The 26,124-nt window shown below is 38.7% G+C and overlaps 8 protein-coding genes across 13 annotated transcripts; 4 read left to right on the forward strand and 4 right to left on the reverse strand.

Annotated features, from left to right (window-relative positions):
* Positions 1–32: 32 nt before the first annotated feature.
* LOC104807785 (protein XAP5 CIRCADIAN TIMEKEEPER) lies at positions 33–3,341 on the forward strand. 2 transcript variants are annotated; one of them, XM_010533198.2, is made up of 12 exons: positions 33–278; positions 898–963; positions 1,047–1,111; positions 1,196–1,308; positions 1,684–1,759; positions 1,856–1,932; positions 2,035–2,096; positions 2,187–2,318; positions 2,410–2,463; positions 2,583–2,648; positions 2,828–2,902; positions 3,092–3,341. In XM_010533198.2, exons 1-12 carry the CDS (start codon positions 108–110, stop codon positions 3,140–3,142), a joined length of 1,008 nt encoding a protein of 335 aa, XP_010531500.1. In that variant the 5' UTR covers positions 33–107; the 3' UTR covers positions 3,143–3,341. The 2 variants fall into 2 exon arrangements, with proteins under 2 accessions (XP_010531500.1, XP_010531499.1); XM_010533197.2 differs by having other exon boundaries at positions 34–278; positions 1,681–1,759.
* A 608-nt stretch (positions 3,342–3,949) lies between these two features.
* Positions 3,950–6,909, forward strand: LOC104807786 (translocon-associated protein subunit alpha). Its single transcript, XM_010533199.2, has 8 exons — positions 3,950–4,176; positions 4,933–5,106; positions 5,212–5,262; positions 5,355–5,443; positions 5,716–5,793; positions 5,901–6,104; positions 6,422–6,493; positions 6,573–6,909. The coding sequence occupies exons 1-8, from the start codon at positions 4,116–4,118 to the stop codon at positions 6,624–6,626; spliced, it is 783 nt and encodes a 260-aa protein (XP_010531501.1). The 5' UTR covers positions 3,950–4,115; the 3' UTR covers positions 6,627–6,909.
* A 1,236-nt stretch (positions 6,910–8,145) lies between these two features.
* LOC104807787 (proline-rich protein 4) lies at positions 8,146–9,878 on the forward strand. Its single transcript, XM_010533200.2, has 2 exons — positions 8,146–8,445; positions 8,562–9,878. The coding sequence occupies exons 1-2, from the start codon at positions 8,307–8,309 to the stop codon at positions 9,644–9,646; spliced, it is 1,224 nt and encodes a 407-aa protein (XP_010531502.1). The 5' UTR covers positions 8,146–8,306; the 3' UTR covers positions 9,647–9,878.
* Positions 9,879–15,445: 5,567 nt separating this feature from the next.
* On the forward strand, positions 15,446–18,120 carry LOC104807791 (methyltransferase-like protein 16). The gene is made up of 9 exons (XM_010533203.1): positions 15,446–15,734; positions 15,922–16,127; positions 16,215–16,674; positions 16,763–16,970; positions 17,057–17,164; positions 17,275–17,424; positions 17,523–17,592; positions 17,791–17,896; positions 18,029–18,120. The coding sequence occupies exons 1-8, from the start codon at positions 15,508–15,510 to the stop codon at positions 17,850–17,852; spliced, it is 1,491 nt and encodes a 496-aa protein (XP_010531505.1). The 5' UTR covers positions 15,446–15,507; the 3' UTR covers positions 17,853–17,896; positions 18,029–18,120.
* LOC104807789 (PI-PLC X-box domain-containing protein DDB_G0293730-like) lies at positions 17,903–19,212 on the reverse strand. Its single transcript, XM_010533202.1, has one exon. The coding sequence runs from the start codon at positions 19,017–19,019 to the stop codon at positions 18,063–18,065; it is 957 nt and encodes a 318-aa protein (XP_010531504.1). The 5' UTR covers positions 19,020–19,212; the 3' UTR covers positions 17,903–18,062.
* On the reverse strand, positions 19,128–20,515 carry LOC104807788 (dirigent protein 23). Its single transcript, XM_010533201.1, has one exon. The coding sequence runs from the start codon at positions 20,431–20,433 to the stop codon at positions 19,891–19,893; it is 543 nt and encodes a 180-aa protein (XP_010531503.1). The 5' UTR covers positions 20,434–20,515; the 3' UTR covers positions 19,128–19,890.
* Positions 20,516–21,091: 576 nt separating this feature from the next.
* LOC104807792 (dirigent protein 15) lies at positions 21,092–21,793 on the reverse strand. The gene has a single exon (XM_010533204.1). It carries the CDS (start codon positions 21,737–21,739, stop codon positions 21,146–21,148), a length of 594 nt encoding a protein of 197 aa, XP_010531506.1. The 5' UTR covers positions 21,740–21,793; the 3' UTR covers positions 21,092–21,145.
* Positions 21,794–22,708: 915 nt separating this feature from the next.
* Positions 22,709–25,592, reverse strand: LOC104807793 (probable magnesium transporter NIPA6). Of its 5 annotated transcripts, none has more exons than XM_010533207.2 (10): positions 25,124–25,214; positions 24,897–24,994; positions 24,724–24,780; positions 24,543–24,633; positions 24,281–24,441; positions 24,044–24,171; positions 23,776–23,913; positions 23,410–23,502; positions 23,213–23,327; positions 22,709–23,115 (listed from the first exon to the last, which is right to left on the reverse strand). In XM_010533207.2, exons 3-10 carry the CDS (start codon positions 24,731–24,733, stop codon positions 23,039–23,041), a joined length of 813 nt encoding a protein of 270 aa, XP_010531509.1. In that variant the 5' UTR covers positions 24,734–24,780; positions 24,897–24,994; positions 25,124–25,214; the 3' UTR covers positions 22,709–23,038. The 5 variants fall into 5 exon arrangements, with proteins under 5 accessions (XP_010531509.1, XP_010531510.1, XP_010531507.1 ...); XM_010533208.2 differs by having other exon boundaries at positions 24,543–24,654; XM_010533205.1 differs by lacking the exon at positions 24,897–24,994 and having other exon boundaries at positions 25,124–25,592.
* Positions 25,593–26,124: the final 532 nt, after the last annotated feature.

Below are 26,124 nucleotides of genomic sequence, written 5' to 3' on the forward strand. Positions count from 1 at the left end.
GCACGTCAAAGCTCCGAAGCCATGGCGGTCAGTCTCAACAATTTCCCCTCTTTACCTATTTGATTGCAAGGGCGAGAGAGAGAGAGAGAGAGAAGCAGGGAGACAGGATGTCGGGAATGGGAGATGGGTACGTGGGGACAGCACAAGACGCAGTGAGGATACGGCGGCTGGAGAAGCAGAGAGAAGCGGAGCGCCGTAAAATCCAGGAGCTCAAGACGAAGACCGCCTCCGCCGAGGGCCAACCTGGTCTCCTCCGATTCGGCACCAGCTCCTCTGAGGTATCCCACCTTCACCCTCCCTTACCCCTCTTTCTTAGGGTTTTTCCTCGGAGATTCTTCGTGACTGTGGATGTCTTGGCTGATTCCTAGGTTTTCTCTCTTGTTGATTCGCTTTCTCTGCATACGATGGTTTAAAACATAACTAGCGACCACTAGCTTAGCACTTCCGCTAGCTCTGATGTTGAATTATTGGCTATGATTAAAAGAATTTATTGGTTTATTGGATTCCCGATATGATCTTTTAGGGGTACCTTGAATTTGTTTAATGACTACTAGACGAGGGCCTGTGCACTTATCTTCTTTCGTGTTTGTTAACCTGGTGAGGTTCTATGAGGTTGAAATGTTCCCACCAGCTGTAAGCTGATTTTGCCACTTCCGGTTACTTCAATGATCACCTTCGTCACCATTCATTGAGTTATGGCTAATTTTTCGAGGCAGCCAAGAAAGGAACTGATGTCAGATGTTGATTTAATCGGTACTTCAGTTGACAAATTGGGGAACAAGTTAGATGAATAAGTTAAATGATTTCATCCTTGAAAAATAGCAAATTCCATACGCTGCATCTGATGAACTATCTGATTGTTAACGCACTTGTCCTTCTTTTTGGTTTTGTTCTTAGATTCTGGAGACTGCTTTCAAGAAGGAAACTGTTGGTTTGGTTACACGAGAGGAATATGTCGAGAAGGTAATTGGGTAATTTTGCACCTTGGCATGGTACTTTAATAATTTTCTGGAATATTGTATTTATATTGTCTATCTTATCCGTAGAGGGTCAACATTCGTAACAAGATAGAGGAAGAAGAGAAGGAGAAGCTGCAGAAACTGCAACAAGAGTAAGTTTTGTTGTTAGGCATACATTTTGTTATTTGTTGTGATACTTTCGGATGATGCTTCTCCGACTATATTTCCAAAAACAGGGAGGAGGAGCTTCAGTTGCAGAAGCGAAAGAAGAGAAAGATTAAGGGGCATTCCCGATTGTCTTTTGCTGAAGATTTTGAGAATGGCAGTGAGGAAGAAGATGGGGAAAACAGTAAGTGGATTGATTTGTTTATTTGGAATGTGGGAACCCTTTTGATGAAAATCGTTGTTCCTGATTGGAATTTTCAAAGGTTCTATCTTGATTGATGAATGGGAATATTGCAGAACATCTGTTTTCTGAATTAGAGATGAATTATAGCGGTACCCTTCATAAAACTAGCACTGTTGTCATGTAGAGTAAATAATAATACTCGTCATACAGGGGTACAGATATGTCAGTTATACCATAGAAGTCAATTTGTTAATTATTGGTATTTTGAATCGTAAATAGCATGTGTTCGTGCAAATTTCTGACAAATTTCAATGTGTCGCACTTCTCAAATTCCTTATGTGGTGACATCTGCTGAGCGCGCTATTTATGCAGAAGATTCTGAAGCAGCAAACCTCCGTCATGGAAAACTAGGCAAGGATCCAACCGTAGAAACTAGTTTCCTTCCTGACAGGTGTTTAATCTCTCACTCTCTCTGTCTTTGAGTTCATAGATTGTCACGGGAGTAAATCTTAACTTTAGATCTGGTGTTTTGAGGTCGCTGTTTCAGTGAGCGGGAGGCGGAGGAACAAGCTGAACGGGAAAGGCTGAAGAAGCAATGGCTTCGTGAGCAGGAGCAGATCAAAAGTAGTCCACGTTTCGGTCACTTCTGAATGATGATGTTCCACAGGAAACATTATTTAGTAATTCTATTGATTTTTTATTTTTGGTTTCCTGTCTGTATTTTAGATGAGCCTCTCGAGATTACTTACAGTTACTGGGATGGAACCGGCCATAGACGAGTAATTCAGGCAAGTATAGGCCAAAATTTTGTTCGGTTGTGTAAGCTTTAAATCCCTCTCCTTAGCATCTTGTACTGACAAAATATAGCCTTGTTGCAGGTCCGGAAGGGTGACACTATTGGGGATTTCCTCCGAGCTGTACAACAGCAACTTGCTCCGGAGTTTCGAGAGATTCGAACAGCTTCAGTTGAGAATTTGCTTTATGTGAAGGAAGATCTTATCATACCCCATGTGAGAAGGCTTTAACGTTGCGATTTTTTTTAAATTATTCTTTCCCGTGTATGTGATAACCGAGCATGTTCCTGTATTCTGGGAAATGCAGCAACACAGTTTCTATGAGTTGATCATCAACAAAGCCAGGGGGAAGAGTGGACCGGTATGTTTAATTACCCGTCTCTGGATTCATTTATTCCGGGAAGTTCTATTCCATAAAGACTTGACACTTTTAACTTAGAGCAGTTGTTGACAATGTCATGTGCTGTGTTTTGTTTTCAGCTTTTCCATTTCGATGTGCATGAAGACGTAAGAACGATTGCGGATGCAACAATCGAGAAGGATGAGGTGATTCCTTGATCCTTTTTCTTTTATTCAGTTGCTCCAGAAACCCACAAACAACTGTAAATGTCAAGGTAGATTAGGGAGGGGGAAACATATGCATGTAAATAAAACTACAAACATCCATCGTCTCCAGCATTGGTACTGTTGTGGCTTGTACTGATATTGGGTATATTTTGGCACAGTCGCATGCCGGAAAAGTGGTTGAGAGACACTGGTACGAGAAGAACAAGCATATATTCCCTGCTTCCAGATGGGAGGTAAATCCGAAATTCGCATTGAAAACATTTTCTGATCCTCCAGGGACCCCCAATGGTGTTGGTATACATACATCTGATTCTAAACACGATTCTTAACCATGGCATGCCGAATACCAGTCGGAAACACAACCTCTAGTCTCCTTCTATGATAATTTCATCCACTGACGTCGTTTTTTGTTTTTGGGACAGATATACGACCCAACAAAGAAGTGGGAACGGTACACCATCCACGGCGATTGATTGGCTTCAGACACCTACTGATCTTTTTGTCTGTAATGGCCGAACATGCTTCTGACTATATAACATATAAGATTACATGGTGTGGTAGTGGAGTGTTCGTGATATTATTTGTATTTTTTTTCCGTCTACTACTTACCCACCACCCTCGTTCCTTTGTCAATCTATTCTAGTCTATTATAGCACTTGTCTTCTAAATTTAGACTTTCCTCTTTTATAATTGGTAAAATTCCAAAAAAAAATACAAACTTCTCAATTTTAATAAAATATATTAATTAAAATATAAATTTTTATTTTCAATAAAAAAAATAAATTCGAAATTTGTAATATCGATTTAAATGATAACTATTATAAAATTTATATTTATAATTTAAAAATCAAGTTATGATTTTATTTGATAAAAAATAAAATTTAGATTTTATTTTGTAAAAATTGACAAGTAGATATCTTTTTAAGATTTTCTCTTTATAATTTCATAAAATTGTTGTGATTTTTTACTTACTTTTCATTCTATATAACAAATTGAAAGGAAAAAAAAAAGCCTGAATAAAGGGGGAAAACAGTTACTTTTTTGCTGATAATAATGTTAGTTGTTGCGTCAAAGATATGTATTCAATCGTGTGATTTTAGTAAAAAAAATAATAATGTCAATCATCTGATTTTTGTGAGATCGCTGTATTAATTGCTTGCTAAGTAATAAAATCAAGATTCACTGTAAAACACGACTACGGTGTCGTTTCAGGACACGGATCCAAAGCTTGCTCTGTTGTTGTTGTTGTGTCCTGTTAGGATCTTTTGTTCTGATTTCCAATATTCAGCTATTATTTCCGTGATTTTTATTTTTCCACAATGTGCCAAATTCTGAACACAGCAACCATAAATACACCATCGGAGACAATTTTCCCTCTCCGCAAATTTTATTGACCACAATCCCGAAGCTCAAGCTCTGATCAGTCTGCACTCGGCGTCTGCGGCGATGAGGACTCTTAGGGTTTTGTTCCTCGCCCTTCTTCTCCTTGCGTCTCCTCTGCTCCAAGGTTTCCACCTCTTTTTCTCTTTTTCTTCTCTGTCTTTTTCTCCGTAATCTAGATCTAGATCCGTTTTTTCTTCTAGGCAATGGCGTTCGATTCGTAGTTTATGATCTCGCGCACGCATGCATGTTTTGCCCTTTTGAGTTCGATCGTATTTTGAGATCGAATTGCGTTGAGATTGATTTCACGTGATGTTGCGCCATCAAACATTATGGTTTAGAAAGAGAGTATTCTTCGATTGCTTTCCTGTTTTCACATACGCTGCACCACTTGTATGGAGATCGAATGTAGAGTTATAGATTCTTCAATTCGCCTGTTGACTCGTTAATAGATTCGTCAATTGCATCCGTGTGTATGTGTTTCAATTTTGTTCGAGAACTGCCTTTTCAATGCGTTCGAGATCGTCTTTGTTTGGTGAGAACAGTAAAAGGTTCAAATTATAGACTTTCCGAAGTGCTTAGCGACCACCTTTGGAGGTGAAGGTTCCTCCTTGTGTTGGGATATAGCTCTCTGAAGAGTGAAGAGTTAAGGAAACGCTTAACGTTAACAGAAACTCATCACAGAGAATTTCTGTTTTATGGCTGACTCGATTGGAGCATGTAAATGTTTCTGCTCTTTGATTCCACCAAAGTGGTTGAAGTATCTTTTTAACTATCGGTTTTAGATAATCTACTCATAAACGCTGTGTTTTGCAGCTCCTTTCTTGGAGTAAGAAATTCATTTTGGTCATGTCTTAATGAGTTGTATTCCCTTTTCTATCAGTGGCTAGATGTCAATCGAACTCCGAGGACGCAGCCAAAACTGGTGAAGAAACTGTCGTAGAAAGCGGTGAAGTTGGGGTTGTTGGGGATGATGAGCAGGATGTTGCTGATGTGGCCTTGAGCCCGGCCCCTGGAATTGAAACAGTTTGTGTCTTCCCAAAAAACAGTGCAAAACGTAAGGATTTACTAATCGACATTTTCCGCATGTTTGTCTGCACTTTTTAGTGACCATGGGAATTTTGAATGTTGTGTTTGAGTTTTTTTCCCTTTTTTTGTGCAGTAGTTCCAGCTGGGGAGGAGACTGAACTTCTTGTTGGTCTTAAAAATGATGGTAATTAAATCCATCTTAGCTATTTACCTGCATGCGTTTAGATTCACTTTTGGCAGAAAAATCTGACTCATACCTGTTGTTTCAAATAATAGGCCAGTCAGCCGTTGGTGTTATTGGAGTCAAGGCCAGCCTTCACCTTCCGTTTGATCACCAATTACTGGTTCAGAATCTAACCATGCTGGTAAGTTCTCCCCTGCATCACTCTTTTTAGCAAAGAAAATAGAATAAGGTTGCTCAATTCTTGTAAAAGTGTACAGTTGATTCACAGCTTGTGTGGATCACAAGCTGAGACACTAGAAAAGAGGTTTCTAGGTTACATCAACAGCGTTTGGTTTGTTAGTTAGTCATTTGAATACTGCTTTGCGTACAGGTTCAACTTATGTGTTTCTTACGGTACTTTGGTCATGTTGTCGCATTCTATTAAGAATCCCCATGTTTGTTTGGCTTTTGCAGAGCTTCAACAACGCATCCATCCCAACATCTGTTCAGGCTACTTTCCCGTACATTTTTGCAGTCAGCAAGTTTCTGCAGGTATATATTACATGATACACGTTGCATTATCTCTATTCATTTTGAAAGCAACTCTATAATAGGGATAACCACAACATCTGCACATAATACTTGTGCATCACATGCAGCCTGGAACTTTTGATCTTGTGGGGACAATTATCTATGAGATAGATGAACAGCCTTACCAGAGTGTCTTCTACAACGGTACCATCGAGGTTGTTGAATCAGGCAGTCTCCTCAGCGGCGAGTCTGTCTTCCTTGTAACCCTCGGCATTGCTCTACTTCTCCTCCTCGGCCTGTGGGTGTATAGTCAAGCACAGCGTCTCACCAAGGTACAGTTGTCCATTCTAGTCACCATGCCATCTAAAATAGGGATTAAGACCGACCACAGAGTGCTATTAACTGAAAATAATAACATTTTTGTGTATGAAAAGTACACATAATTTTGCTTACTGGGTTACCAAGTAAGAATTACCAATCAATTAGCTGTATATCCTACACCACATCCACATCCGGCAATCATTGAAAGCCCCTAGACATATTTTTCGAGACAGTATTGGAATTTTTGGACCAGATGCACTCTTGGGTAGACCAATGCATCAGACTCGGCCTGATCATCCTCGAGAGTAATTACTTGTCTGTTTACCAGAAAACCAAGAAGGTGGCAAAGGTTGAAGTGGGAACGAGGAGCGTGGATGCTTCGCTGGATGAATGGCTTGAGGTACTGTCTTCCGTTCTGTTTTCGTACCTACTCATAAAAAACCAGGGGTTCTCTCTCTTTTGACATGATTGTGTTACAGGGAACCACTCTCGCCAAATCGTCCTCTGGAAAATCCAAGAAGAAGAAAAACTAAATAAGCCTCGTTGGTGGCATTTGGAAGAGCTTGTGTTGTGCCGAAATTAGGGTCAAAGAAAAACAAAAACATTTTTTTTTTTGGAGGGGGTTATTTTATATAGATATTCTTAACCGTGGAACGGCATGAGTTTTGTCCCTGGAACTAACTCTCTGGTCTTTCCGTGATGAGGAAGAAGTAGACAGTTTTCTCCAACTTAAAAGAAGTAGGTGGTTTTGGTGGCTATAGAAAGGTGAATATTTGTCCTGCAAAGAAGAGAGAATAACAACAGATCCTAAACTCAGTGTTGTGTCAGTCTTTGATGATGGGGTCAAGTCAAAAAGCGTGGGGGGTGTAAATAACATCTCGTTTTACATTATGTCGATCGTAGGTTTTTGGACGAATGTGAATGTTGGTAAATATGGAAGTCCGATACTACCATCAGCCACCTACCCCATCCAACCACCACCTAGCGTAACGCTTTCACCATATGCATGGATAGATATATGATCTGTCCAAATTAAATGCGCCATTTGTCGGCAATCAAACGAATCCAATCCTGACGCAGCGAAATTCGAACATGTCATTTCGTCACATCGCATCAGATGGCAATCACTCGCCGCTGAGTTAGCTTCGTTATTTTATGGAGACGGTATTTAATTAGACAGTTGCTTCATGCCCATAAGAAGAGAGAGAGATGCCATTTTGATTGGAACAGGCGTACCTTGAGTTGATTCTTCCGTCCAACTTATCCCACTTTCACCTCTTTCTAATCATCTATACATAGTTTTGCTACTCGCTGTATCGTCAAACCTATCATCATATAACACTGGCTGCAATCACATGAAATCTGTTTCAACAACATTTTCATATATATGGTTAGAGATTATCATAACCTTCTCCTATATATCTTACTTGAAATTTAAACCCAGACAAAACAAAAACAAAAAGAGTCGGCTTTTGAGCTGGCTACTTTTTAATAACATGGGCCTTGCTTGGGTGTTATACTTCTGCTGCCCAACCAATTCTTTCCTAGACTTTAATCTCTCTCTCTCTCTCTCTCTCTCTCTCTCTCTCTCTCTCTCTCTCTCTCTCTCTCTATACACACACATATATGTATCGAATACAAAGACATTTTTACAGTCCATTCCAGTATATATGTGTGTGTGAAGATGGTTTATGGAGGGCAGTCGATAAATATCCAAGTTGGAACCCGAACGCATTTCCAACTAATTGGAGTGGCATTCAATCGGATTCCTATATCGTTTTGAACCATTTTAATGTTTACGGAAGTGGATGTGATGAAGAGACAATGACGCAATCAATGCATGGATGGGCTAAACCACGAGTAAGAAGGTATAATAATTGGGGAGGGACACGGAAATTTAAGTTTCCCTCCGACCGTCACGTGATTCCCTTTAATTCTCGTAAATATGAATTAGAATTCCTCTTCTCTCTGTTAATATTAATTACGACGATTTTTACGCCAAGGTTATATAACATGCATGCATCCAAAGTTGTCCGAACGAAAATGAAAGGAGAAAGATTAAGGGCTTATAATTAAATAGAGCTAAAGCATCGCACCTCCATTATATAAAGGAGAGTCAGTCTCACTGCACTTATCATATCCCTTCTCCTCTTTCCTATCATTAAAAGAAAAAACACATTGTGTCAGAGAAGAGGGTGGGGGTGAGAATCCCGATGAGGATCCCAGGAACTCATGTGGTGGTGTGGTTCCTCCTGTCAGTGCTCAGTTCTTCTGTCCTCTGCCACGGCCGTCTTGTCCAGGTTGTCGGCCATGCCCAGAGTTCTATTCCCAACGCTCCCAATGTTTTCTCAGGTACCCCTTCATTGTGTTATGTACCTCACTGTACAAGCTCCAGTGACTTTTGACTGAAATTTCACACATAGGATCCATCTTTTACAACACACAAGTATTTAACCGATTCCGTACAGGACTTGGAGTGACCATAGAGTGCGAAGCCGAGAAAGGCCATTTCGTCACCAGAGGAGCCGGAAAACTCGACGGCGACGGGAAGTTCACCGTCTCTGTGAAACATGATGACATAGTGAGAGACGACGGAACCCTAAAGGAAGAATGCTACGCTCAGCTCCACAGTGCCTCTGCGACTCCATGCCCAGCCCACGATGGCCTCCAGTCCTCCAAGGTCGTGTTTTTATCGAAATCAGACGACAAACACATTCTGGGTCTTAAACAAAACCTAAAATTTTCACCGGAAACATGCGCTTCGAAGTTCTTCTGGCATTTCCCAAAGTTCCCATGGCCTCATCCCATCAAAGGCTTCCACCACCTTTTCCCTTTCCCTTGCCCTCCACCCTCCAACCCCGTCTATGAGCCACCGCCTAAGAAGGAGATCCCTCCGCCCGTTCCCGTCTACGAACCACCGCCTAAGAAGGAGATCCCTCCGCCTGTTCCCGTCTACGAACCACCGCCCAAGAAGGAGATCCCTCCGCCCGTTCCCGTCTACGAACCACCGCCGAAGAAGGAGATTCCTCCGCCTGTTCCCATCTACAAGCCTCCAGTGAAGAAGCCGTGCCCCCCGAAACCGCCGAAGAAGGTTATTCCGCCGCCGGTGCCTGTCTACAAACCCCCGCCGGTGAAGAAGCCGTGCCCGCCTAAGAAAGAGGTTCCTCCTCCGGTGCCTGTCTACAAGCCTCCGCCGGTGAAGAAGCCGTGCCCTCCGAAGAAAGAGGTTCCTCCTCCGGTGCCTGTCTACAAGCCCCCGCCGGTGAAGAAGCCGTGCCCTCCGAAGCCGCCTAAGAAAGAGGTTCCTCCTCCGGTGCCTGTCTACAAGCCTCCGCCGGTGAAGAAGCCGTGCCCTCCGAAAAAAGAGGTTCCTCCGCCGGTTCCAGTGTACGAGCCGCCGCCAGTGATACCGAAGAAGCCGTGTCCTCCGGTGGTGCTTCCTCCGCCGATTACGATCCCCAAGAAGCCGTGTCCTCCTTTCCCTCCTAAATTTTTCCCCCACCCCAAGTTCGGAAAATGGCCTCCCTTGCCGCCATTCCCTTCCCACCCTTGAGATTCTTACCTGCGTATATATTATAGTCAGTGTGCCTGCATCTATATAGTTCTACGTTACATGGGTTTAAGGTTCGTTTACGGGAAGAATCTTGCTTCTCTTTATTCTTGTAATCTAATAAAGTGATCGTGAAAGAGGGATCAAATATCGAAGGACAGGGAGAGGAAGAAGGAGATGTTGTGTGTATTTTCAAGCTATAATAATATTATATATTTGTTTCTTGGTTCAACCATATTGCCTGTAATTAGGAGGCAAACTAGAGATTTTTCTTGTGTTAACGTGAACTCTGCCTCCTGTCATGAATTCAATTCAACGGTCGGTCTATTGATACCAGCTCGGAATAGGTGGTTCTGGATTTATGAACCTACTTGAGTACTGTACATGTTTTGTGCAATTTTCCTCGACCATATATATGTTAACTTCTTACGTACCAATTTCAGTGGTTGAGCTAGCGGTGCTTGAAAGTTGAGATTGATTGGCATAGTGAACCAAATCTCGCTTGAGGTTTTGAGTTTTAATGTGTTGTATCTGCAAAAGACAAGCGTGTGAAAATGACCAAATATCACATTATTGTGCAGATTTATGAACCTTTATGCAGAATACAAAATATGAAATATAAGAGAGTTTTCCCAAAAAAATTTCAAGTCAGTTCTTATCTTCTTAAAAATAATTACAATGTCATGTTTAAGACTATTCTCAATAATGCTATATTTAAGTCGACCGGGGACAATATTAAAAATAGTTATATTTAAAAACCAAACCGTTGTTAAAAATCTATATTATTACAAGGGGTTTGCACGTTCTTACAATGCTATTATATATAGATTTTGAAATAATAATGCTATATATAATAACGGGTATATTGTAATAATGTTATATTTTATTAAAAAATAGCCTTGTAATAATAGGGATTCTTTAGCATTGCATCCTAGTGATACTATTATATATAGATTTCAATGTCGATTGTAATCATGCTCGTGAATTGATAATATAATTATTTAATATAAAACAGAATCATTGAACATTAAATCATTTTATTAAAAATTGAATATTTTTATCTAGAGATCAAATAAAAAAAAAAGGTATTAAAACATTGAAAACTATTGATATTCATTGCATTTCTATTTTATATGGACATTAAATTAAAATGAATATAAACATTTGATTGTTTTATTGGATCATGCTAAATTTATTAAAAAATCTCCTCGTGTGATAGAGAATTGATAATATGATTATTTAATATAAAATTGAACTATAACGAACTTACAAATGGTATAAAATTTTCATTCTAAATATAAATTAGATATTTTATTCGTTACAACGATTTCTAAAATGGGATGTTTTATCACTTCGGAAGATAAGAATCTCGAAACGTTGGAGATAACTGAAAAAATTCTCAAAGAAATCATGTTTGACCGGGTTGAGAAGGTACAAAAAGAGGAGAGGAAGACAGGGTAGACTCGTGTCATAGTCTGACATCAAAAAGAAAATCAACATCAACATGATCGAGAGGTACATGAACCTTCTTCTTCTATAAATTCTCCCTTTCATTTCTTCCTTCAATCCACCCTCATTTCATTTCTTCTCATTACAAATATGGTTAATCCGATCTACCAATAAATCGTTCACGATCTTTCTATTTTTTTATTTTATTGTACAAATTTAGGTATATACTTGTATCATATATAAAACACCATACATTTTCTATACAAATAAAATAGAAAAGAATTTTTTTCAAGTTGTTCTTATCTTTTTTCTATGTTTTCTTCCTCCACAAGTAATTATAATAATATTTCAATCATATTTATAGAAGTTTGCTATCATATTTACAGAACTAACAATATTTGAATCATATTTACAGAATTTTGCAATCATATTTATATAACTAATTTTTTTTTGCAATATCGGATCATATTTACAAAACTAATATTATTAGAGATCTATTCCTGTTAAAAATAAAAGAAAACAAAAAACAAATTAATTTCCTATATATAATTATATATGTATACACGTATATATAAATAATAAATCTTACCAATTTTTTTCAATTGAAGTTAACATAAAAAAAAATCAACATCAACATGATCGAGAGACACATAAGCTTTATTCCTCTATAAATTCTCCCTTTTATATCTTCCTTCAACCTATCCTCATTTCATTTCTCCTAAATACATATATGGTTAATCCAATCTACCAATAAATCGTTTACGACCTTTTTCTTTTATTTTTAGTTTATTGTACAAATTTAGATATCTATCTGCATTACCATAATATGTGCAAATAAAATAGAAGAGAGTTTTTTTAATTGTTCTTATTTTTTTCTACATTTTCTTTTTTTCCACAAGTAATTGTAATAATATTTGAATCATATTTAAAGAAGTTTGTAATCATATTTATACAACTAATAATATTAGCGATCTATTTTTTATTTATCTATAAAAGAAAAAGAAAAGAACAAAGTAGATTAATTTCCTCTATGTACATGTAATAAATCTCAACAGTTTTCTTTTCAATTGATTGGATCGAGGAAGTGAAGAAGGTCCTAAATGAAGCAGATAAACTTCCGCGGAAGAAGGAAGATCAACTTCAAAGATTGTGTTTCAGATACTCTTACTCAACACATGTGTTCGAACTGTGCCAAAAAATTAAAACTCTTCAATCCACGACGCTTAAACAAGTAATCAAGATAAGAATTTATTATATATATATATATATATATATATATATATATATATGTGTGTGTACATATGTATAAAAGAAATTAATGTGATTCTTTCGTTTTTTTGCAGAAAATATGATGCACAATATTATTAGCTGTGATTACAAATTTGTAAATAGGATTGATTGCAAGCAAATAGAATTATGGTTCAAATATTATTAGTTGTGATTGCAAAACTGTGGTTGGATTGATAGCAAGCTTCTGATTCTATAAAGGAAAAATCTCAAAAAAAAAAAACACTGAACTTTTTAATTTTGACAAAAAATAATGAACTTTATTTGTTGTCAAATAAACATTAAATTTTAAGAAAAATTTAAAAAAACACTGAACTTTTTAAATGATCCAAAAAATACATGAATTTTTATGCAATTATCAAAAAAACACTAAATTTTTTTAGTGATCCAAAAAAATACATGAACTTTTTTCGATTGTAAAAAAAAAAAAACAAAATAATCTGACGTGTTTACATCTCTTTGTGCCACGTCAGCCATTTTTTTGTATTTTGTCAATCGTAGAAGAGTTAAGTATTTGTTTTGTCAAATTTAAAAAATATAATGTTTATTTGATAAAATAAAAAAAAATTAGTGTTTTTTTGTCAAAATTTAAAATTTGAGTATTTTTTTTATTTTTCCTTCTATAAATGACATGATTATATAATGCAAAATTATTATATAAATAATACTATTATATATAGATTTTTAATTTTGACTATCAATAGGGATAATACCCAGGAATTGAGAGAGAAGAAAGGCAATTAACTTATATATATATATATATATTACTAGTTTTCTTTTCAATTGAAATTGACATAAAAAAGAAAATCAATATTAACATGATCGAGAGACACCTGACCCTTCTTCCTCTGTAAATTCTCTCTTTCATTTCTTCCTTCAATCCATCATCATTTCATTTGTTTTCAGTACAAATATGGTTAATCCGATATATCAATAATTCGTTCACAACCTTTCTATTTTTTTAGTTTATTGTACAAATTTAGACATCTACTTATAGTATATATAAAGTAACGTACAATGTTTTTTCAAGTTGTTCTTATTTTTTTCTATGTTTTCTTCTTCTCCGCAAGTAATTATAATAATATTTGAATCATATTTACAGTTCTAATAATATTTGTGATCTATTTTTTACTATTCTATAAAAAAGAAAAAAGAAACAAATTAATTTCCTATATATATGTATATGCATATATATATATAATAAATCTTATCAGCTCCAAAGATCTTGTTTAAACTACGCTTACTCAAGACAAATGTTCGAACTGTGCCAAAAAATTGAGACTCTTTAATCCACGACGCTTGAACAAGTAACCAAGGTAAGATTTTATTATATATATGCACGTGTATATGAAATAAATTATCTTTCCAGTTGTTCTAGATATAAAACACCGTACACTTTAGACATATATACATTTTATTGTAAATATGCGTGTGTACAAATTTAGACATTTATTTGTACTATATGTAAAACATCGTATATTTTCTGTGCAAATAAAATAGAAGAAAGTTTTTTCAAGTTGTTCTTATTTTTTTTCTACGTTTTCTTCTTCCCCAAAAGTAATTATAATAATATTGAATCATATTTAAAGAAGTTTGCAATCATATTTACAGAACTAATAATATTTGAATTATATTTACAGAAATTTGAAATTATATTTATAGAACTAATAATATTTGTAATAAAGAATCATATTTAAAGAACTAATAATATCAGTGATCTATTTTCTACTTTCATGTAAAAAAAAAAGAAGAAAAAAGGAGATTAATTTCTTATATATATATATAAAATAAATCTTACGAATTTTCTTTTCAATTGATTAGATCGAAGAAGTGGAGAAAATCCTAAAAAAGTAGATAAACTTATGTGGAAGAAGGAAGATCAACTCCAAAAATCCTACTTCAGTTACTTTTATGTTCGAACTGTGCCAAAAGATTGAGACTTTTCAATCCACAACGCTTGAACAAGTAATCAAGGTAAGATTTTATTGTATACGTGCGTGTGTATATGAAAGAAGTTAAAGAAGTTAAAGTGGTTCTTTCAATTTTTTTAGGAAATATGATGCACAATGTTATTAGTTGTGATTGCAAATTTATAAATAGAATTGATCGCGAACAAATAGGATTTTGATTCAAATACACTATTAGTTGTGATTGCAAATTTATAAATAGGATTGATTGCAAATTCTGTAAATGACATGATTATATAATATAAAATTTATTATTTATTATCTGGTATCTCATTTTTAGTTATTTTTTACTTTTATAATATTAAATTTATTGATAACTATTTCAATTTTCAATTCTCAATTTTATTATACAAAATCAATTTTATAAAGACTCTGGGTATGTTAGAGGTTGCCGCTATAGGTGTCAAAAACCGAGGTCTGTTATCCGGTTTGAATCCGACCCGAAAATTAATGTGTTTGGCCCTGAATAATTGGAGCTCGACCATTCATCGGGCCAAACCGAGCCGGATCGACCTGTGAAATGCGGATCTAGACCGGATCGGACCGACCCAACCATCGATCTTGATAAAATTTTAATTACATAATATAAATATATATATACACACATATATACATAAATATATAAATATATTCATTCACTAAATCATATATATATAATAGAAAATTATACAAATATGAAAAACTTAATTAATATTAAATAATTTAAGTATAATATTTTAATAATATAATGTATATAAAATTATACTATCATTAGTATTGAATATTTATTAGGATTAAAAAATATAATAATTTTATATTTAAATAAATTTTATTATTATATAAAAATTTAAAATTTTTGAGTTTTATTTTTTCTTAAATATTAAAATTTTTTTTATGATTTTTATTTTGTATTTTTATAGTTTATTTTTTGTTTGTCAATTTTTTTTGAAAGTTCTTTCCGGTCCCGAAAAAATCTATATGGCCGAATTTCGGGCCCAAGATTTGAAGTCCCCATATGTTTCGGCCCGGTTCGGCCCGGCCCGCAATTCTCTGCTTGTGTCGAGCTCGGGCCGGCATGACCATTTTGACACCCTTGGCTGCCGCGCTCGTAATCGAATGAAACATTCCTCGCCGGCGGAACCTAATAGGTTTATCGATTATTCCCTAGAAAGGGAGAGAGAGATGCCGAAGGGGAAGAAGAGAGCGAGGTCCGGACCCGGATCCACAACCCACCCGAGAAACAAGTACTCTGATAGCCCCCCCGATTTCGCCTTGCTAGCGTCCCTCTACCCTTCTTTCAAGCCCTATGTTTTCTTCTCCGGCACTCGACCCAGGATCGACTGGGCGGACTACAACGCGACCAGGGAACTCACTCGTATCCTCCTCCTTCATGACCATGGCGTCAATTGGTAATTTCAGTCTCATCTATCGTGCTTTTGTTAGGGTTCTCTTTTTGTTCTTGAAACCCGTCATTTCTGTGAGGATGCTGTCAATGGGTTTTGAGTTTCATTGCTGATTTTTTATTGTATCTTCACTTACTTCGCTGCTCATAAACTTGTCAAACTCGATTTTTGTTTGTAATCGTACTTTGCATAGGTGGATTCCGGATGGCCAGCTCTGCCCAACTGTCCCCAATAGATTGAACTATATCCATTGGATTGACCATCTTTTGTCGTCCAATATTATTCAAAACCCGGGTGGAAATGGAGGTGACATAAGGGGATTCGATATAGGAACTGGAGCGAATTGCATTTACCCTCTTCTTGGTGCATCTCTTTTCGGCTGGGGTTTTGTTGGTTCAGGTTTGCCCTTTGTCTTCATGCAGTGCTCTGCTTCATTCGTTTTCCTGTTGATGTTAAATCCTCAAATGGGTACCACTATGGTTGCAGATGTAACTGACGTAGCTATAGAATGGGCAGAGAAGAATGTCAAAAGTAATCCCCCTCATATTTCAGACTTAATCGAGATCAGACAGGTCGAAATTCATAAAGAGAGTTCCTTGGATAATGAGTCCAGGGATCTGGACACCGAGAATACAGAGAGTGGGATGAACTCTTACAGAACCAGACCCGAAGAAGCTGAGTTGGCACCCTCATCTATGTCTTATTGTCCTGCAAGTGCCAACAAGAGCTATAGTGGGCCGCCTATACTTGTTGAAGTTGTCAGGGAAAATGAGACGTTTGACTTCTGTATGTGCAACCCTCCTTTTTTCGAGACCCTTGAAGAAGCAGGTCTTAATCCTAAAACTTCATGTGGTGGGACTCCGGAGGAGATGGTTTGTGAAGGTGGAGAGAAAGCTTTTGTAACCCGTATGATCGAGGATAGCGTTGTATTGAAGCAAAGATTCAGGTCACAGATCTATATTAGTCCGACATCTTTCAGATGCAGTTTTTTAATCGGCCGGAACTTACCTTTGCAAATTCCTTTTTTAATTTAGGTGGTACACCACAATGCTGGGGAAGAAAGTTAACCTGAAAATCTTGATGTCAAAGCTTCGCGAAGTGGGAGCCACAATTGTGAAAACGACTGAATTCGTGCAAGGCCGAACATCTCGTTGGGGCCTCGCATGGTCATTCATGCCCCCTGTTAGGAAGATTGTTGTACCATCTGTATCCGCAAAGCACACCTTTTCTTTTATGCTTGAGGTAATCAATCCTTAGCCTTGTGTCTGTTTTTACGTATCTATGCTGCTTACCAATTAAACTTCTCTCATGCCAAATTGTGTTTATAGGGAATTAAAAGGCAATACAGTGCAGTACACGTGTTGGAATCAATCGAGGAATTCTTCAAGAGCTGCGGTGCCTCATGTAAACCAAACTCTTCTACATTTTCTGTTGACGTGAGTATCACTGGTTTCATTCTATCCTGCCATCGGTTCTTGATTCTCTTCTCTCTCTCTCTCTCCCCATCTAAGTTCAACAGAATCCTCGTCTCTCTCTTTCTTAACAGATCGTTGCATCCAATGACCAATGCATTTCAATTTTAAAGAATGGTGTGAGAAATCTGGATAGTGTTTCCAGCCGTGAACATGATGAAATACATACTCTTGATGGCTCTGGTTCGCCAGTCTCTTCCGCTAACTTATCTTTCCGCATCTCGGTTAGTTTAAGATTCATTTACTTTGCAACTAGAAGATTATGTTTGTTCCCTTTCATCCTGTACCGATTCAGTGTAAAGCTGAGGGAATTCCAATGCAGGTGTTTCAGCAAATCCCTGGAACGCTGCTTCTTAAAGGATCGTTGCAGCAGAAAGATAGCCCGCTTTCGGGTTAGCTTTCTATAGTTTCTTGTGCTTGTTTTCCTGACTTGCCCAAAGATCCACCCCAAGTTTTCGATTGTTCAATTTGATTCATTAAATTCCTTGTTTTTTTAAAAAAATTACCAAGCTCATATATATACATATGTTGTATATGCACGTATGTGTTACCTGTCTATACAGAATTAACATCCAATTTAACATTTGCAGGATTTTTTTCTGTGCTTTTTGGGTCACTGGAAGAAAGTTTAAAGTCCAAATTTTGCCAGTAACTCAGGTTTCATTTATAGTGTTCAGACATGGAGAATCTCGTCAGGTGATATTTACGTACTCATAAATATGAATATGCGGAAATTTAATCTCACACCATTTGTTCATACACAAGAAAACGATTGAAAAATCATGCACAAGGAATTGTAACACAGCCGTGTTCTGATTTTTTTAACAGATGGATATAAGTCCATGCAGATACTGGCCACATCTCAAACCTTCCTTTCAGCTCTTGCATATGTGAGCCCGATGCAGGCTTCTACAAAATCTCTGTCAATGAAGTCTGTGGAGAAGATCTGAAGTTTATCGGCGCATCCTCTTTTGACACACTCAGTAATGAACAGCCTGGCATAGCCGTGAATCCGATTAGTCACCGGTTTAACACACAAAACGGGGTTATCTGCCTGGGGTGTGACCGTATTCTCCACCCGATAGAAGAATTTCCTGGAACAAACGGGTGGCTGCTGGCTCAGATGCTTCAGATTGCTCTCGAATTTGGTGGAAGGGAGATCAGTGTCGATCCAGTTGTCTTTCAGGTAGCCTGCGCTCCACAGTTGGTCCCCGTGTTTAGGCTGAGGCGATTTCCGCGGTTTCCAAATGCAGATCACTCTCTTGGGCAGTAGTTCGGCGACTGTCTTGTTGAACACGTGATCGTCCTGGTGGATGAGGTACTCACCCAGCTGCTCCACCAGGTACTTGTCGAACTCAGGAGGGTCTTCGTGTCCAAACTCGGTTCTGATCTCAAGGATCACAACCTCGGACGGTGTTTCGGACAGGAAACGCTTGAGGTCTTTCAGGACGACATCGACGCTGTAGGTGGTGAGGATGCCGTGGCAGACAAGGCGGTCCTGCTGGACGCGGATGTCGAGGACGCGAGCGCCGGCCACCAGCTGACCGTAGATTGAGAGGGACTGGCACTGTGCGAAAGGGCGGGAGACGAATGGAATCCCGATCTTGTTGGTGGCGGAGTCATGGGTTCCAGGCCAGACGATGTTGTGGAAGTGGAGCTTGTCGGGGCCGATGCCCGTCATCCAACTTTTGAGATCGGAGGGCTTGTAGTCGCAGCCAGGGAAATCACAGCCGCAGGAATTCTGGAGATCGGAGAGGGTCTTTTTCTCGGTGGAGATGGCTTTTCGTCGCTGAAGCTGCTTCGAGACGTGAGATCCCATTCTCTTCCAATGAGGGAGCGAAGTCGCTGATAGATATAAAAATACACAAAGTAAAAACAAACTGAAGGAGGTTCTGTTATGTTTGTGGGGTATTTGTTGCAGAAGGAAGGTTTTTTCCAGTGATAGAGAAATCCGCTTTTGTTGAAGTAAATGATATTAAGAGTATATACGTAATTAGACATTGTTTAATGATAACAATAATGATGTTCCTTTGGTTAAAAGTAATAAAAATGCATAATTTCTTATGTATCTTTTGATTTGTGGGGATGGATTGGTTGGTGATGAAAATGATTTGGTTGGATTGTATTTGATTGATTGATGGAGAGATGATTGCTCGCTTCTGGTTGGTCCACTTGTATCTGCATTGCTCTCTCTCTCTCTCTCCTTTCCTTTTGTCTCTGTTGTCTCCCACGTCAAAATTATATTATTCTTCTCCAATCACATTTGATTTACGCGTACGTGTGTGTGTTTCTTTTTCGTATTCCTGGTAGGATTATTACCCTTTCTTCACAGGATGACTCTGTCATGTCCGAATATTACCCTTTCCTTTCATTGGCATTGGAGGAAGAATCCGCCATGCGAGGAGACCTCTCCCCTGGTTCATCCTCCTAGTAATAGCACCGGTGAGATGTTTGTCGACCAGAGCCGGTGGGATCGCATCTGCGGCTTTCTCCGCCGTCGGATCGGTTCGAACACGTGTTTTCCCTAAATTGGGCTTATATTCAGATATTATTTAGGCCCATTATCAAGCCCATAAATCTATTTTTAGTAAACGCGACCAAGGTGTAATTCTAATGGTGATGATGATGCAAGCGGATGAGTACAAGTCAGGTAGCAATAGTGAAAATCACGTCAAACGGGAACAGGCGATCTACTGAAAAACGGTAACGTTATAGCCGACGATGGCGTCGCCGGTGGTGGGATCTAACCAGTGGGTTTGGGCGATGGCGTACCCACGAGCCATTCGGAATAAACCAGTGCCGCCGACGATGGGCATTTCCCGAACCGGGTTCATCGCCGGGTTCTTCCCAACCAAGCTTATGGTGCTGTCCTTGTACGGACCGTCGACGAAGCAGAAGCTCATAGCCATGATCAGACCTATCTCCTGTTTACCCGAGGAACCGTAGAGGCCCTGGGCGCGGCCGAGGAGCCTGGAGTTGGGATCGGGGGTCTCAGTGAGAGGGTCGTCGACCATGAAAGTGGCGCCGAAGAGGGTGGGGGATTTGTCGGAGTCGGGGGCCTGAGCCACCCTGACGGCGGTGGGGTTCTTGCCGCTCAACGTGTCGTGGAAATAGAACTGAAGATTCGTCACCTTCTCCTTGGGTGCTTCCTCCGGGCGATTCGCCCAGCTAGCCTGTGGCATTTCCGTAATTACATACGCACTGAGGAGAATCAGAAGCACTGCCTTCGCCATTCCCGGTTTTTTTTGTTGTTGTACCGAGTCAGTCGTCTTCGGGGTTGCGGAAAGAAGCTTTCTTTATAAGTTGGGTGCATGTAGTCCCATGACTCGAGAGGTTCAAAGTTAGTTTAGCTGCAACGTTGAAATATCTCTCCAATATTAATTTGACCCTTTTTCGTGTAATATATTATTATTATTATTTTACATGACCTTTATGAATTGATTAGAACATTCTACCCTTGATGAAAAATATTCCCTTTTTCCATGGCAAAGGTATATTAGTTATGAGAAAATGTTAAATGGCAAACTATCTTCATTAGTAGAGTTAATTAGCCCCTCCATCAGTTTTGTATATATAACCCTTTTACCATAAATCTGAAAATTTAGATTGCTTTTGCATTAGCACTTGTCACCATCTAAATATATATATATATATATATATATATATATATATATATATATATATATATATATATATATGTTTATTATTTGTTCGTTGTACAGGCCAATAAAAATATATACAGCTTAGTTTATATTATTATGGGAATGTGTGCTGGAATTTAGGAAAACACGAGTATCTATCTTTCTATAACTCAAAACTCCATAAGTTTTATAAACCCCACCCCCAAATATGTAATAGGAGAGAAGCTGGCCCTGGTGATCGAATTGTCTGTTAGGGAAATACACATTTATTATAATAAAAGATTAAATGATTCGAATAGAATCATCAATAATGGATGAGAGTAACATCATAACGGAGAATAGCATCACCCGTCTTCATATCGATGTGATGGGTCCTGATCTTGGCGAAGCCTCGAGCCATCCTGAACCGGCCACGGCCTCCGACCACCGCAACCTCGCGAACGGGGGCTCCATCGCCAACTGGGTTCCTCGAGAACACCGAGAAGGAGCTGCCGTTGAATCTCCCCGTCGTGAAGCCGAAGTCCACGTACATGACGATGGTGAAGTTCTTCATGTCTTTGCTCGACGATACGTACATCCCACGCGCGTTCCCCACACCCTTCGACCCCGCCTCCGGCCCCACCGTCATCGGATCGTCGATCGCGAATAGGCTCCCGAATCCCACCGGCGAGTCCTCCGCTGCCGTCACGTTCGCGTGCGCGATCCTCACGGCGCTTGGGTCTGGGCCGCTCAGGATGTCGTGGAGGTAGAAGTGGACACGTGTCATCTTCTCCTTCATCACCTTCGCCGCCTTGGTCGTGCTGTAGTACGACGATTCGCTATGCACCGTTTCCGCCGCAACGGCCAGGCACATGGCCACTATCATTATTGCTTTTCCGGCCTTCATCGCTCGGTGCATGTATATTTCCTCTTCTTTGACTATGTCAACGATATTATTATGATTATCATTTTATTTTGTGTGCATTTTAACTGTTATATATAGGTATATGTGCGAAGATAATGCTTCAAATGGTAAATGGTAGGGGGAAGAGCATGCATTCATATGAGAGTGCATAAATAGACAAACTTGATAATCAGCAGATATCTTTCCGATTCTAATTTAAACTTAAATGTAGGTAAAGTTAATTTCAAAAAACTACTAGATCATACCACCCTGGTAAATATATACATTTTCCATTTATAAATCATTAAATCCTTATTCGTGGCTCCAAATGTTTGGTTTGTTGGAAAAATTATAATGGTAAATTTATATAGGATCTTGTATAATCATGATATATGACTTTACTGAAATTATATTAAACATTATAATCCGTTTAAAAAATAGAGTGCATGGGTGGAAAATTTAGGTAGACAATCTGAAAAAGAATATTTATAAAAGCTTGTAAATCCAACACCAAATATACAGAATGTCAAATCTCTTATTTATTTGTATGTTTGATGAAAATATCTTTGTTTTTTAGTATTAAAATCATAAACCATTAAGACGAAATCCTAATTAAAAAGTGAATTCAGTATAAAAATCGGAAAAAGGTACGAAAGAATAAAGGAAATGGGCAAGCCCAATAACTTAATAAAATGGGCCATTGGATCCAACGGCGAAAACTTTATATGTTCAATCATACCACGCGCTGCATACACGAGTTATTATCACGCGTTCCCATCTCTTTTTTCTTCACAAATCTGGAAAACACATATCAAATGGCGTACAGATTCGATTATATATTTCTCAGACGGCGGAAAATATTATTAAATTAATAAACTATTTTTCCAATACAAAACAAACATCTTTTTACCAAAAAAAGTCCGTCGTTGATACAGATTCAAAATTTCCTAGAAATATATTTAATTGATTTACTTATTTCGTTGGTAGCGGTAAGTAACCTTAAAATATGGATAAAAGTCGGGAGAACAAAAGAAAACAACCCCAGCCCCGAAACATCCCAAAAGATTAGAGATTCGGGGCTGAAGTGGAGGAATCAAGAACCAATTAGATCCCAACCCACAAACACAACCGCAATAAAACATGTCTGTGCGCGCGCATGTATATACGTACGGCGAGATCTTCAAAAGACACCATGATTTTGGACACATTAAAGAACATTAAGCATCTTCCAAAGGCAATCTGAGCTGGAGCTGCATCCCCCAAGAACACGGATGATCTCTAGTTATGTTCCAAAAGGATTTAACAACACATTCCTCAGTATTCGGAGCTGTGGAAACTAATAAGATATTCTTCATCCATGCTCTTTACTGAATCGTGCCATTTCGTGGTTCCTGCAAATAAAAAAGATCAGACAGCATTGCGTTCAAGGGGAGGGGCGGGTAACAAAACAAACACATGATGAATCTGACAGGACTGGAAGTTTACTACCTGAAGAAGCTTGTTCTTGTTCTTTTGTGGTGTGGAGCATGATTGTGCCAGTCAGCACGGTGATGAATCCGCATATCTCAGAGGCTATACTAGCTATGTTTTGCCCCGACCAATCCTGCACATCGCAACATTTAGCATTCCCCACAATGATCTGGAAATACAATCCTTGATCCACACATTTATGTAACTAAATGTACCTTATACATGATTGCACTGGCAACTATCGTGAGGGTTGTGAACATTACATAGTACACCGGAGAAACAACTGCTGCATTAAACGTGTCCAGTGCCTGGCAGAGAACCCACAATAACATCAATCAACGTCCCCAGTTCAACACAGTTCCAAGGCCGTTGGCATGTAGCTACAGTTCAAGAGCATTAATCTGAGTAGACAATGGATTGGGGAGAACGTCTTTTTTGGATTTTCCGGAAAAAGGAAAGATTTGTTTTTATTAATCCAGCAGGCCAGGTCAATTAACAGACTGGTTAATAATCAACTGGAATGGGGTCCAGATGACGTGAAAACACATGTTCTCCAAGGAAATTTGATAAAGAAGCCTTACCTTGTTCAGGTAATTCAATTGCGTAACGACACAGATTGCAGCAACGGCAAGAAAAAACCATGTTTGCGGATATGCAACCTGGCTTGTGCCCTCCAATGTCAGCTTTGTTGCTATCCCGATTGCCTTTATGCTCACCACCTGTTTAAGATCGCCAAACATCAACGAATGTTACCAAACACGATTGTTAAACATGTAGAAGTATACAACAAAAGGCAAATAGAGCTCAAAAATTATATTTTAGAATCATGGATGGAAAAAAAAAACTTACAGTGAGAGAACCCATAAACGAACAAATTCCGAGATAGATCAGGATGTTTGTTTGGCCACAGTGAGGTTCAAAGTGCAGAATCAATGCCAGGACAAGCGAAATCGTTACAGCTACATAAACTAGAAAAGCTGCCCCAGAGACAAGAAAAAGAAACAGATTTTCCTCCCATGAGCAACATCATAAAGTAATTTGTGTGTTGTGAGAAAGAGAGAGAGAGAGAGAGAGAGAGAGAGTAACCTGGTTGAGTTGCTAGATTCCAGATTTCTTCAACGGATCTCGGGGACTGCTCCTGAGGTGCGTGTATGACAATCACAACAGAGCCCACAATGCAAGAAACACATCCCAGGATTCCTATAAGCTTGAGTTTTTCCTTCAAGAGGAAGTGTGCCAAAGCAGCACTAGTAGTCAATGTCATCAGTGAAGAATATGGGTTAGCCTGGGAATGGATGTTACATCTCTGGAATGTGCTTCGAGAACGAGAGCTCCATGCATTACGCACCTCACAATTATACTTAGCGCACCAAGAGGAGTGACCAGAACAGCTGGAGCATAGACGTAAGCCACAAAGTTTGCAACTTCTCCGACAATCACTATCATTTCAGGTTACAGTTCTTTTCTTTTTTTAGAACTAAACGATTCAGTAAGACAAGAAGAAACTGGGATGGAGATTTCACACTCACTTGTCACCATGCCCACCCACCAAAGCGGCTCTAGCAAGTATGTATAACCTCCAAACCCTGCATCGTTCAATCGTTAAAAGACAAATGCTGCCTGAAGAGCAAATTGGAATTGCTATCAGACCAAAAGCTGCCTCTTGATCGAAATCGAGGGGAAAGTAAAACGGAATACGAACTTTATCAAATTCGGACGGTGAAGACCTCAATTGAGCAACGGGTATTTCAGATTGAGCTCAAAACCCGAAAAATGCGGATATGCGAGACAAGATATTCCCTGTGCCAATCGATTCAACATGAAGCTAACAAGAAGCTACCGATCCAGCAAAAATCTGGTGAGGGCAAAACTCCCCAAAAGCCAAAAGGGCATTGCAAAATCAGGACCAGGATGAAGATATGAGCTTACCAGCTCGGGTTCCAGTGGCACCCGCTAGCTTGAGACCTTTCTTCTTCAAAATGAAGCTCGAACCAATGAACACACTCGACGACACAGCTAGTATTACCCCTTTCGCATTGTCCGACACCATTGTACCGATTCTCCTTTCTTTCTTTCTCCCTCTGCTGTCCGGTAAAACAGTACCTAGTAAGCCTAAAACTCCAATCACTCGCTGTCTGAGTGGAAATCGAATACTCGGATCAGAACCAGACGTGATTTCGGGTCGTTTAGGTACAAGGTGTCCAATTCAATGGCGATTGTACATCTGACAAAGGGAATATAGCGAGGGACGAGTACCAATCGCGCAAGGCGGAGATTGTGAAAAATGGGAAATTGAAACCAACGGAGATAGATTCAAACTAGAGCCAAAGAGAAGTTCGTCGTCTTGCCGGGACTTTCCGTGATCCTTCAGGATCCAGTTGACGCGAAACTCTTATTTTTTTTTCAAATGAAAGGCAACGTGAACCTTCCCAGTTTGTCAGAGAATATGTTACTAGAGTTTGGAATTGGGCTGATTTCAATTAGATGGGCTTCATGGACCAACTATAAGTTTTTAGAAACTCGTCCATATCTATACTAGTATACAGTCGGCCCCATATCCAATTATTTTTATTTTTATTTGGGTTAATCCCACGAAAAACCTTGTGTTAAAATGTACCAAAACAAACCCTGAACTTTTATGTTTCCATAAAAAAACTCTAAACTTTATAAAAACTTCCAAATAAAAAAGCAAGTTATAAATTTCTTCCACATAACACATTTGACCGATTTGACTTGTTTTTCCGGCGATGGAGTGCTGATGTGTCACGTTTGATTATCGACTTTACCACCCATTATCGACACGTCACTGCCATTTCATCAATTTTAAAAATAAACCGATTTAAGTGATGATACGGTATGCGAAAAGCGGTTTGATTTTAGAATTCTAATTTTAAAAAAAAATCAGAATGATTAAAATAAGAAAAATCACT

This window comes from Tarenaya hassleriana, unplaced genomic scaffold (assembly GCF_000463585.1).
Source record: "Tarenaya hassleriana unplaced genomic scaffold, ASM46358v1 Cleome13, whole genome shotgun sequence".
NCBI classification, from domain to species: Eukaryota; Viridiplantae; Streptophyta; class Magnoliopsida; order Brassicales; family Cleomaceae; genus Tarenaya; species Tarenaya hassleriana.